Genomic DNA, 13,455 nt, shown 5'->3' with positions numbered 1-13,455 from the left:
ATTTACTCTTACTATTCAGCAATTCCACTTCTCCATATTTATCCAAGAGAAATAACATAGGTTCAAACAAGATTTGTATAAGAATGTTCAGAGCAGTTTCATTCATTACAGCCCAATATTGAAAACATTATAGTATATTCATAAGACTGAATACCATCAGCAATGAAAAGGAACAAACTACTGATAACCGCAATAACATGGATGAATCTAAAAAATGTAATGCTGATCAAAAGAAGCCAGGCACTATGACTTCATCTATAAGAAATAGTAGAACAAGCAAAATTAATCTATGGTGATAGAATTTTATAAAGTGGTTGCCCATGAGTAGAAAAGAAGGATAGGGGATTGGCCCAGTGGGGGTGCTGGAGAACTTCCTTGGGTGATGAAAATGTTCACAAGGTTGGTGGTTACAAACTTGGATGTATTTGTCAAAATGCACTAAACAAACATAAGATAGGTACTTCAAAAAAATTTTTTAAACTTATATTCATCAGCACTCTCCTGGCAACTTTTTCATTTTTTCCTCTAATAATGCAATGGGTCAGACATCAAACTTCACACTATTCTAGTTTATGTGATACAGTGATATTCTTCTAGCTTTGGTCTGATTTCTTACCTTGTTAACTTCTGGTGTCAGGATCTCTATTTTTCTTAAACGCTGAAAAGCATCATAATCAGTTTCTCCAAATAGTCTGATTGGTTCTCCTCTTTCTCGCAATCTTCTGATAACCTATTGTTTTTTAAATCAAAAGATAGTAGTAATTCCTTATGTTGTTAGTAATAGCAATTCCTATTTTAGGTGACCAAACACTTATTTTGAAATGCCAGTTGGAAAAGTTAGGTTTATTTTTTCTTTAATTTCCCATGAACAAATATACTGAGTCATTGTCACACCTTAAACAGTCTTAATGGGTTAGGTTTTTTGGCTGGTTCAGTAAAGTCACAATTTGTATAATCGAATACATAAGAAAAACATTAAGATGGTAGCAAGTGATAATATTCATATCGAGAAGGAAAATAAAGTTTGGAGTCAGCTGATAATGCAGCTGATGACCACAGCCAAGGTCAGCATTGCAATACTACTTTTAAACCAAACACTGTCTCTTAGGAGAGAAAGTGAGTATGATCAGGATGGGGCATATGCGGGGCTTTTGAAGGGCTGATAATACTACTCTATTTCTCCCTAACTAGTTTGGCTCAGTGGATAGAGCATTGGCCTGCGGGCTCAAGGGTTCCAGGTTCGATTCCGGTCAAGGGCATGTACCTTGGTTGCGGGCACACCCCCAGTGGGGGGTGTGTGGGAGGCAGCTGATTGATGTTTCTCTCTCATCAATGTTTCTAACTCTCTATCCCTCTCCCTTCCTCTCTGTAAAAAATCAGTAAAATATATTTTTAAAAAAATACTACTCTATTTCTTGACTTAGATGATAGTTATACAGGTGTTTGTTTAATAATTATCCATTGTATTAAACATATGTGTTTTATACGCTATATACATGCTATAGTTCACAAAAAGGAGAAACAAAAATTATAATAAGTTTATCCAAATAAAAAAAATACCAAGAACTTTATCTGGGAACACACTTAGAAACCACTGGTAGGGCTCCCAATGGATTAACTGAAGCTTGATATTAAAAAGAAACTTAAGAGGTCATCTATCGCTTTCTCTAATCAATGCTGAATTAACTCCCAAAAACAACTGTCAGGTCACAGACAAATGACAAGAACCACATCTCTTCATGAAACAGCCCACCCCATTTCTGGATACGTTTGCTTCTCAAAATAAACTAAAATCTACCTCCCTTAACTTTCTATTCATTTATCTTAGCTCTATTTTATGGAACCACAGAGAATATTCAATTCCTTTTCAAAATTAGAGCTGTGGTCAATAAATTCTTTTAAAAGTATTTAGGCTAATTATTCAAAATACCTTCCTCTCATTTTCACATGACAGCCTCCAGAGTTAGCCATCTTTTCCTATGAAAGTTTCCTTTTGTTCAAAGTTCACTTTTGTTTTGTACCTTCTGAAGAGTTTGAATTCTTTATATCACATAAATATCCTTAAAAAATATTTTTAAAGAAAATGATAATTGATCTTGACCAGGGTATGGGCAAACACTACAAGTGAGAGTATAAACTGGTATAACTAGGACAGAACCCTCTGGTAGTATGTATCAAAAGTCTTAGAAATGTACATAGACTTTAATCTTTAGTACATACACTCCAAATATCACACTTCTAGAAGATTTTCCAAAGGAAATAATCATACATTATTATGCATGCAATCATGTTTATAGAAGGATATTCCTCTAAGTATGATTCATAAGAGGGAAATGCTGAAGTAATCTAAATGACCATTAATAAAGAACTGGCTTTAAAAATATGGGAAAGTATATGGTCATAAAAAATTATACATATATATTTTTTGACCTAGAAAGATGTATTAAAAGAAAGTAAGTTATAAAATAGTACATTATTTAAAATAATTTAAGTATAATTATCTAGAATATATACATTTAAAACAGTATTTAGCCCTAACCAGTTTGGCTAAGTGGTAGAGCGCCGGACTGCGGACTGAAGGGTTCCAGGTTCGATTCCAGCCAAGGGCACATGCCCGGGTGGTGGACTTGATCCCCCCAGTCCCAAGTAGGGGGTGTGCAGGAAGCAGCTAATCAATGATTCTCTCTCATCATTGATGTTTCTGTCTTTCTCTCCCTCTCCCTTCCTCTCTGAAATCAGTAAAAATATATTTAAAAAAAACAAACAAAAATACAGTATTTGCTTTTTTAAAGTTTAGAATGATAGATACTTTAAAAATTTTAACATAATAGTATCAAGAAAGGCAGAGGAGGCCCTGACTGGTTTGGCTCAGTGAATACTGCGTCGACCTGCAGACTGAAGGGTCCCAGGTTCAATTCTGGTCGAGGGCATGTAAAAAAAAATAATAAAATTAAAAAAAAAAAAGGCAGAAGTAATTTATTAGTAGAACCCCATGAAGAAAACTGGCTAGCTGCACAGTAACTGTGTTCAATAAGTCATCTTATATGGGAAATAATGACAAAAAACTATTGGGTAGAACTAAAGATTAATGTAAATGTTCTGCAGAGTTTTTTGTTGTGTTTTTTGTTTTGTTTTGTTTTTCATGAAACTATATATAAACTTACCTCTTGCCTAGAAAGGGTCATTGGTAATTTTTCCTCTGCCAGTTCAAGTTCTAATACTGGATTCGATGAAGTTAATGGTTTCTGGTCATCCTCTTTTGGCTGTATCTATATTAACAGCAAAAAAAAAAAAAGAAGTTCAGCTTTTAAAATATAGTTAGCATTTGTCATTCTATTAGATTAAATGTTCAAGACAGTTAAACATGTTTTAAATATTGAAGGTCTAAATGTTCCTCCGAGGAAAGAGCTCATAGTAAATATCCAGCTTTTAAGAGTTTACTAGTATCAAACCATTTCAGGGACAGCACACACAGAAAGCATGCACATCAGCGACAACATTCTTGCTACAGAAAAGTGACATTAAGTATAATGGTTTCCAAAATCAAAGCCGTAAAAGAGCTGAAACTTAGACTCACTTTCTCCTTCAACTCTAAAGAATTTGACTTTGTTTTTTGGGAAAAAAAATCAACCTGCTTCTCCTCTTCGAGAAAATCATCCTGTAGGATTGCCTGATTCTTACTCTGGGTTTAAAATGAAAGTCAAAAACAGGAACTGCGCTCTAACAGAAGCCCGTGAAGCTTCAAGAGCCAGCTTTTTCCTACCCTACTTTTTGAAAGGCATTATTCCAAGCGCACAGAAATCACTGTTGGAAATGTAGAAAAATTTCCAATGCTACACAGAACTTTTCCACAAAAGTGAGCTACAAACCTTGTGAGAAAACAATGAAAAACAGCACCTCTCTACTCATACCACACAAAGAAAAGAGTGAACATTCTTGTTGATATGAACCTGCAGGGAAAAAAATCTCTTCATATATTTTCTTGAGTCTGCCGCCCAAGTCACAGTTTGGGAAAATTGAGTTCAGCAATTTATAAGCCCCATTGTGTGGTCTGTAAAAAGATATTGAAACATGGTTTCCCAACTGACCATAAGACCAATCTAAAATGCCAAAAGAAGAAAAAAACAACAACACAAAAGAAGATCAACTTTAAGGAAAAATTCATTCAACTAAGAAAGGCTAAATGGTTAAAATTATATAACTTATGATTCTATAGTTTATGATTAACAGTTACGTTTATCAGTATTAAGTGTAACAGAAAATTGAGATAAAAACTAAACTTTCATATTTTCACAAACCAAATCAGCATCAAGCCTTAAAAAAATGGGAACTAGTTTATATAAAGGAATAAAATAATACATGCAATATTTTCATTATTACCAAGAAGGAAATACTAAAAATGTTTAAGAAAGAACAACCTCTGCTTTCTTTATAAGCATAAAAACAGGTCATTTCTCAAAAAATCTTAGGATGAAAAGTAGTTTTAATTAAGGAATGGCAGCTGGGCTCGACATTACAAGCAGTACCTTTACAGTAATTATTTTGCTTCAGTGCTTTTCTCTGTAAGCAAGGAAGAACTGCGCTATCACTGAAGCAACCTAAGCAAAGCAAAACTGCCACCATAGTCTTACATTCTTTTCCTACCTTATCAAAAAGATGAAAGGTTGAAATTTAGGGATCTTGGAAAACAAGTCAGCAGACTATACCCAGGGTAAGTAATTCTTATTCCAAATCAAATTGGAGTTACACAATGTTGGGGGGCAAGCGAAAGATGAGAATTCTTTCTGAATATGTATCCAATGGTTACTAACACAAAACATTATTTTAATTTCCTAAATTAGAAGCAAACGAAATCAATATATTCATGGAAAATATCAAAATACCAATATAAATTTTCATAATTTAGAAGCCTATCAGAAATATAACATTTTTAAAACTTGCCCTCTCCCAACACTACAAAATAAAACCAAATGCATATACATACCATTTGCATTATTCATGCATCCCTCTAGAAATGCTATGCCAGATAAATTAATTTCCAGAACTTTTAACATGACATGCACAAGAGTATTATTTTATATTGATGTTTCACAAGCAAAAAGTTATTTCAAACTTATGATTTAGCAAAAGAGAGCCTTCTGAAATTTGGTTTAAAAATTATTAAACTAGATATAGTCTTTTTAAAATAATTTAAACGTAACCTTTAACCCCTCCCAATAAAAAACCCCAATGTTATTCAACTAGGTAATATCAAAGATAATTTCAGTCATGGTTCTAAAATGTACAGTCTTCCAGACAACTCATTTGTTTCGAACAAATATTTCAATATTACATCTTCTATCCAATAGACTGAGCAGTGTTTGAAATGTGGTTCCTTATACACAAAAGCATATAAATGTTATACGGCAATATATTTCAGGCAGAGGTGCTTAGGCGAAAAGGAATTATTAACAATGTAAACATAAAAACTGGTTTAAAATATTCAGTAGAAAGCAGGGGAAATACCACTGCTAATACCATTGTTATTGAATGAATAAAATGTTTTTAGCCCTTTAAAAATAGACTTTTATTGGGAGAGGTGGAGTGAGGGAGTGGTGGGGAGATGAAAATGAGGCAGCATCAGATCCAGGACTTAATTTAAAAAAAAAAAAAGAAAAGAAAATCAAGCTTTGATCTCAAGCCACTTCATGCTGTCCACAGAAGGCCAAACCATTCCAAGCCAAAAGTCATGCATGTATTTTCCTAAATTCAAGATAAAAAAATAAAGAAAAACAAAAACAAAAATTCATACCTCTCCAGATGGCTTCTCATTTATAGGCTAATGTATAACATTGATAAATTGAACAGAGATCAATAATTTTGTCACTTTAACAACAGCTGTATAAATTTAAACTCAGAAATAAGACAATGTAACATAAAAGCAGGGATTCATACCTTGTAGCCACATCTTTCGTAATATGCTTCCTCTTCTTTTTTTGCAAGTTCACTACGCTTGAAATATTTTTTATTTTCCTATTGAAGAAGAAGTGAGTTAATAAAATATCCTTGCTTAAAATTTAATGTCCCCTAATCAACACCTGAAAACACTCTTCAGTTTTTCAAGAAATGGTGAAGGTTTTTGGTTGCATAGAAATTATATTGATTTCCTGAACACACCTGTACTCAACCTCTACATTTGAAGTACATATTTTTCTTGCAGTATCATTTTAACAGGCATATCCAACAGCAAAGAGAAGAAAACAATATTTCCCAAATGTTCACACTTTTAATTTCCCAATAGTTGAGTTCAGTGATAATCTCTACAAATGTATTTATTATGAACCACATAAAATAGAATGCTTTAGTTTTTTTTTTCATCAGAAGTAATCAAACAGAAATTATGGTATCTATAGCTAACATCTTACATCTCATTACCAAGAGAGTTCCAAGAGTGTGTCCAAATTCTTTTCATCATCTAAAAACCCTATTATATCAATTAATTGTATTTCATTAATCCTTAAAATTGAATTAATCAATTCTTAAAATAATCTAGGCATAGAATGGTTTTAGAGAGTCTTTTTATTTAAAGACAGTTTAAAGGCATTTGTTTTAATATGACTTGATGTCAAAAGAGACAAGCCCTAAATCTATTATAATGGTGAAAAAAAAACATTAGTTCTTCCTACACTAGTACTACATATAAAACTATCCGTGCTGTTAAATCTACAGTCACTAATTTGGAGGCTTGTTGCTATCTACAGCTCTTATTCCATTAATGACTTGACTCAAAGACGCTGCCTTGCCTTGGTCAGTGTGGCTCAGTTGGTTGAGTGTTGTCCCATGCACCACAAGATGGCGGGTTCGATTCCCGGTCAGGGCCAGGGTGCAGGTTTGAACCCCGGTTAGGAGGCAGCCAATTGATGTTTCTCTCTCACGTTGATGTTTCTCTCTCCCTTCCTCCCTCTCTAAAATCAATAAAAACATTTGAAATTCTTTATTGTTTAAAGTATTACATGACTCCTTTTTCCCCCATTGACCACTCCCCGCCTTAAAGGGAGGGCAGAAGAGGGGGTAAGAGATCAACCAAAGGTCTTGTACGCATGCATATAAGCATAACCAATGGACACGGACAGTAGGGGGATGAGGGCCTGTGCTGGTGGGCGGGAATGGGCGGGGAGAGGTCAATGGGGGGAAAAAGGAGTCATGCAATACCTCTTATCCCTTCATTTCTCCCCTCATTTTCAGCAAGTGACTAAGCCAATCTACAAAGAAATGAAAAGCCATGAAACAAGAATTTCTCCAAATTCCTCCCAGCACCAAACCGAACCTGGATCTGTACCAATCCCTTCATCATTTCAGAATGGAAGGGGAAACCATCCTCCTAGTTAAGGCCAATCCCTTCCAAATGTATTCCATCAATTCCTCCTGCCTTTCTCAGGGATGTCTCATAGAAGACTGTTGCAAGTAAAGGGGTAAACAAGTGTGAGGAAAGGCAAGTCCAAGGAACTGAAAAAGTTCAAAAGTTCAGTAGAGCCAGGAGGTAATGGCATGGAGATTTTTACCAGCATAGAAATTACTAGGTTTTTTTTCTTCTATTTTTTGTTTTTAAAAATTACTAATTCTTGACCTTTTTGAGTCAAAGATCCCTTTAATAATATCATACACAGGAGAAAGGAAAGAGGGGGCATTTATATTATATAACTACATGCTAAATTTTTTTATAAAATTTCAAGAAGCTGATGGATATTCTGAAGTCCATCCAAAGGCTGCATTTAAGAAACCCTGAAATAGATGGTAACTGAAATCTAGAGGTGGCTATAAAATTAATATAAGAGAATATTCAGTGTGGAGAGAAAGTGGCCTAGGCCTGAACTTTATAGAAAACCAACATTTACAGGGAAAAAAAATCACACACACACACAAAGAAGAAGTCTTTCAAAAAGATCAAGAATAAGCAGCCTGATAGGTCGAAGGAAAAATAGGAAGCTGTGGCAGAAGAAATGCCAAGGGAAGAATGAAGGAGGACGACCAGCCAAGTGTGTCAAATGCTGTTGTTAGTCAGGAAAATGGAGGTCACTGTTGTCACAGTATCACTGTGGGGGCAGAAACCAGTTTGTATCTGGTGAAGGAATGAGTGAGAATTAAAATTTATTTTAGGACGCTTGGCTATGCCCTAGCAGCATCTGTAAGGCATGGACCAGATGTGGCTGATGACAGCAACCCAGCTCCGCTCTGCCGCCCTTTTGCTCCTACTTGTGCCCTCTTGGTCCCGAAAACAGTTAATAGGCAGAACCCCATCCAAAGCCTCCCGAGAGGCTTTCTCAGGCACCCAAGGGGGGCTGTGCAGACCAGTGCTGAGGGTAACAGCTACCTCTCTCTAAGCTCCACTGCCCCGTAGGCCAAAGGCATGGCCAAGGTCATTTTCAATTTAAAAAAAAAAAAGAGGGAAATGCCAGCTGGCCTGGCTCAGTGGCTGAGCGTCAACCCATGAGCCAGGAGGCCATGGTTCAATTCCCAGTCAGGGCGCATGCCTGGGTTGTGGGCTTGGTTCCCAGTGGGGGGCGGGCAGGAGGCATCCAATCAATGATTCTCTCACCATTGATGTTTCTATTTCTCTCTTTCCTTCTCTCTTCCTCTCTGAAATCATGTAAAATATATATATTCTTTAAAAGATTGGCTATAAAGAAAAAAGATGCTGCTTAAAAACACACACACAACAACAAACCTTTTTAAAAATGGGAGAGACATTTTTATGTTTCATTGCTGATGGAGATAAGCCAGTAGACAGACTACCTGGCCAGTGTGGCTCAGTGGTTGAGTGTCAACCCATGAACCAGGGGGTCAGGGTTCAATTCCCGGTGGGGGCACATGCCCGGTTAGCGGGCTCGATTCCCAGTGAGGGCTGTGCAGGAGGCGGCCAATCAATGATTCTCTCTAATCATTGATGTTTCTATATTTTTCTCTCCCTTTCCCTTCCTCTGAAATTAATGAAGAAAGAAGGAGCGGGGGGGAGAGGGGGAGAGGGGGGAAGCAGCAGCAGCAGCAGCAGCAACTTGACTATAGCCCAGCTGGTGTGACTCAGTGGTTGAGCGTCAACCCATGAGCCAGGAGGCCATGGTTCAATTCCCAGTCAGGGCGCATGCCTGGGTTGTGGGCTTGGTTCCCAGTGGGGGGCGGGCAGGAGGCATCCAATCAATGATTCTCATCAGTGACATTTCTATCTCTTCCTCCCCAAAATCAATAAAAATATATATATTTTTTAAAAACGCATCAGGCTCCCGGTGCCTAAGAGTGGGTATGTACTAAACATTTGAGAAATGCCTCGGAAATGAGCGAGAAAGAACAGTAGCACTTTGTCCATTCCCATTCCAGAGCCATCAGAGCTGGATGGATCCCTAGAGATGACCCAGCCAGACCCCTCATTTACAAACAGGGAAACTAAGGCACAGTCTCCTGCTGATGCAAAAAAAAGCTGAGCTGGGATCCAATGTGCAGGTAGAAGTTTTGACCCCAAGCTGTAACTGATACCTCATTCTATTCAACAGAGAAAAAGAGAAGAGATTTCTGGCCTTTTGGCTTCTTTTTTTCTGTAAAATTGAATGCATGCATGGTCTTTAAAGAATCAAGCATTACTGTATTTTTAATCCTCTGAGGCAGAGTGTAGTATCATGCATATGAGAAACATCCAATAAATATAATTCTACACAAATCTTCATAACTAATAACTAATGAAACTTCTAATTATGTCCCAACAGCCTAGTTTTCCCCATAAAGAGGTGTTGCATTAAGTGAAGATTTTCCAAACCCAGGGCTCAAAAGCATTGGTATTCAAGCAATTACGTCACAGTAGTTACACCAGACAGAATGTTTTAGGACAGGTGGCAGGCGGCTTAGGAGGCTTATCTTAGGAGCTTCTGCAGTTTAACAAAGGGGCAGTCACAAGGTGTTTACTATTTCAACTGTCAGACTAACAATAAAAAGCTAGGACATAACTTGAAATGACCAAGAATACAGGTGTTTTCCAGCTAAAGATATAGCAATGAAAACCATTCAGTGATCTCCAATCAGCATTTTTTTCTAAATGAAACAGAGTGGATTAAAATAATAAAACAAATTATAGGATCACATGTGACTAAGGTAAGAATTATCTCATGAAACTTTTTTCATATATATCAGAACAAAATATAAAAAAATATTTCTTGCCCTGGCTGGTTTAAAATATATTTAAAAATATATATATTTTATTGATTTTTCACAGAGAGGAAGGGAAAGGGATAGAGAGTTAGAAACATTGATGAGAGAGAAACATCGATCAGCTGCCTCCTGCACACCCCACACTGGGGATGTGCCTGCAACCAAGGTACATGCCCTTGACCGGAACCGAACCTGGGACCTTTCAGTCCGCAGGCCGATGCCCTAATCACTGAGCCAAACCGGTTTCGGCAAAATATATTTTTAAAAAAATATTTCTTACTGTGGCTGGAGCAGTGAAAAAGTATGAAAGTTACTGACACTATGATGCAGAAAGATAAAGGCTATAAAGTAACAGGTTCTATACAGCTATAAATTACACAGCTATAAATCAAAAGACTATTCCCATGCATACAAGAAAAGATGTCTGGTTACACATATTCTCTTATACAGGTACTCCTCGACGATACTGCTGGTTAGGTTCCAGAACACTGCAATAAAATGAGTGCTGCAATAAAGCGAGTTGTAACTTTTTTGCTGATGGAGGGTCTTCACCTTACATTGTAAAAGATGCAAACATCTGTGGGGGGCAATAATGTGAAGCACAATATAATGAGGTATGCTTGCATTATTCAAGAGCACTCACTTACCTGATCATGCATATACGTACATTATAAACCTGGAGGGTGAGGGGGGAGAGCTCAGATTTTTGTGATTCAATTTTCCCTCTAAAGTACTTAAATTTCAACATCCCGGCTTTCCTAACACCAGCTATGCATTCCAACATCTAAATTACTTTTTTCAAATACTCTCAAATCACTTACCTGAAGAAAAAGGTCCCTGAAGATATTAAGTTACAAATATGGGCAAGCTTTCCCCCCCCCATCTGCTAAATAATATTCTATTTAAGGAGCTCTATATTGCCAAGTATTTTTAAAGTTTCATTGATTATGAAATCAGCCATCCACCAAACAATTCCAACTTGCACTACACCATATATATTAATACTACATTCCATCCAAGGACCTAAGCAGATATTTTCCAAGTGTGATCCTCAGACCCCTGGGATCCTGAAGATCCTTTGAGAGTCTGTGAAGTCAACTCTTTTCAATACTAAGGTACTGTTTCCCTGTACCCTCTGGGGTCATCTGTACTGAGGGTGAAAGGCAATGGTAAGTCTCCGGGTGCCTTGGCAAGTATTCCTACAGCACTTCTCCTTTCTACAGAAGTATGATGAGAAAGCACTTGCGTGATTAAACTGCAAGCTAAACCCGCTGCTTTTATCGTGTAATATCATTGTCACAGGAAAGAATATCTACAAACTATACTAACTCAGACTTAACTTCCAAAAAGTGAACCTGCCACTTCTGGGAAACAACTGATAGTATTTGCTGCCTATGATAAAATTCCAGCTTTCAAGTGAAAAATAAAATTGTGGAGATCTTAGACCTGCCAACATGAGCTTGACGGCGGTCCAATACATAAAGAAATTTCTCGTGATGTCCCTCTTGATATTAAATAATGTAATTTTAAAAATATGGTGTAATGAAATATGGTGTAATCAACATCTGGAAGATCTACATAACTCTGAACCAATACTTTCAAATAATCAATGAATTAACATATAAATACCTTTAAAGCGTCTCAGTTTTCATTTGTAATACAGTAAAATATCGATAAACACTTAAACAAGAACATAATAAATACGACAACTGAAAAAAACAAACAAACAAAAACAAACAAAAAAAACCACTTAAACAAAAGCCCTTTGGGATCCTCACTAATTTGGAAGAGTGTAAAGGGGTCCTCAAACCAAAAGCTTTGAGAACCGATGATCTAAGTTACTGTTATGCAACAAAGTAATGGAGATCAACTTAAGGAAGTTCCTAATCCTTCTCTTTCTCCCCTGTTTCTCCACCAGCGTTAGCCTCCCCTTCGGTGAAGAGCTGACCGACAGACCGACCTTTCTATGTGTATTGCGGGCAGGGGGGATAGAAAATGTAACAAATAACCGGTTTTACTAGTCGGAAGGAATCAAATACTTTAAAAGACTAATTCTGAGTCTGCCCTTCCTCTAGGCTTCAGTTGGGCACAAACCGTGAGTAACACCACCATACAGGTGAGGGACAGAACTGGGGCAGAATCCCGAACAACACCGACAGGTGGGCGTGCGGTAAGGCGCTGAGAACCTGCGCGGGAGGGAGGGGCAAATGTGGGGGTGGGGGTGGGCGTCTGCCAAAACCCTGGGTTTTCCTGCCACTCCCCCACTTTCTCGGGAGGCTGCCGAGTAGGGAGTGTAGGGGAGGGACAGTGGAGGGGGGGCAGGGGGAGGCTGTCGCTCACCCCCGGCCTCCCGCAACCCTCTAAGTACCAGTCCCGACTCCCGGGCTCCCCTCTGGCCGCCCCCCCACACACACACACCCCGCGCCACGACCCCAGGCTCCTCACCGCCAACAGGTTCCTGTCCTCCACCAGCTGCCGCTTCCGGAGGATCTCCGACTTCAGAACGTCCATGTCGCCGCCCGGTTTAAGCTGGAGGTCCTCTCTCTCCGGCTCCTCCGGCCAGGCCTCACCCGGCCGGGCGCTGCGCTGCACGGAAACCGCAGCCCAAACACTGTAGCACTTCATTGACAGCCGCCGCTTCCGGCGGAAGCTGAGGTGAGTGACGCGCGGAGAGAGAGCACCCAGGGCGCCCGTTGTTGACGGAGCCGCCGTGGAGGAGCGGCCCCTAGCGGCACCCTTGGGCAGCGCGTCCGCAGTGTTCACTTAGAGACGCACAAATCAACACAAGTCTTCTGAATTGAGGGGACCGCTATCCGCTTCGTTTTAATGGTGATATTATACCTGCTAGTTCAGGCTCAAAAACCTCCTAGCAGAAGACCTCAATTATTTTAAATGAGACCAGATCCTTACGTTATACCAGAGGTTCATATCAGAGTTTCTGAAGTTACCTGCGTGCCAAAATTAATGTACTAGAGAGTGAGGACAAATCTGAACACTATTTCCAGCTCATTAATATAAAATAAAAGGGCAGGGTTCATTGCTAGCCTGTTAAAGTCCATCTAAAGTTAACCAATTGCATCCACTGGAATCTTTTTCAGAAGTAAATTTGTCTTTCCCACCCTAACTACCCCACAGGAATACTGTGAAAAATCACAGCAGGACAGATGTGAGAGCAAATTCTGAACTAGGAAGTGTAGCCCTCACGTAAAGTCTGATCATAATGACCCTTATCCTCTGTTGTGGCTCACATCACCCCTCCCACCTGCAATCTTCTCCAACCCC

The 13,455-nt window shown here is 38.5% G+C and overlaps 1 protein-coding gene across 1 annotated transcript in view; it reads right to left on the bottom strand.

Moving 5' to 3' along the window:
• Positions 1 to 12,818, bottom strand: part of PRPF18 (pre-mRNA processing factor 18) — a 28,933-nt gene extending 16,115 nt beyond the window's left edge. Inside the window, exons 1-4 of the mRNA XM_006772613.2 lie at positions 12,619 to 12,818; positions 5,935 to 6,012; positions 3,165 to 3,269; positions 617 to 730 (exon numbers count right to left, since the gene is read on the bottom strand). Coding sequence (XP_006772676.1) covers positions 617 to 730; positions 3,165 to 3,269; positions 5,935 to 6,012; positions 12,619 to 12,798 — 477 coding nt within the window. The 5' untranslated portion in view covers positions 12,799 to 12,818. The remainder of the gene's footprint in view (positions 1 to 616; positions 731 to 3,164; positions 3,270 to 5,934; positions 6,013 to 12,618) is intronic.
• Between the last annotated feature and the right edge of the window lie 637 nt (positions 12,819 to 13,455).

This window comes from Myotis davidii, unplaced genomic scaffold (assembly GCF_000327345.1).
Source record: "Myotis davidii unplaced genomic scaffold, ASM32734v1 scaffold544, whole genome shotgun sequence".
In the NCBI taxonomy this organism is placed as follows: Eukaryota; Metazoa; Chordata; class Mammalia; order Chiroptera; family Vespertilionidae; genus Myotis; species Myotis davidii.
This window is presented reverse-complemented; position numbering and strand designations above follow the sequence as displayed.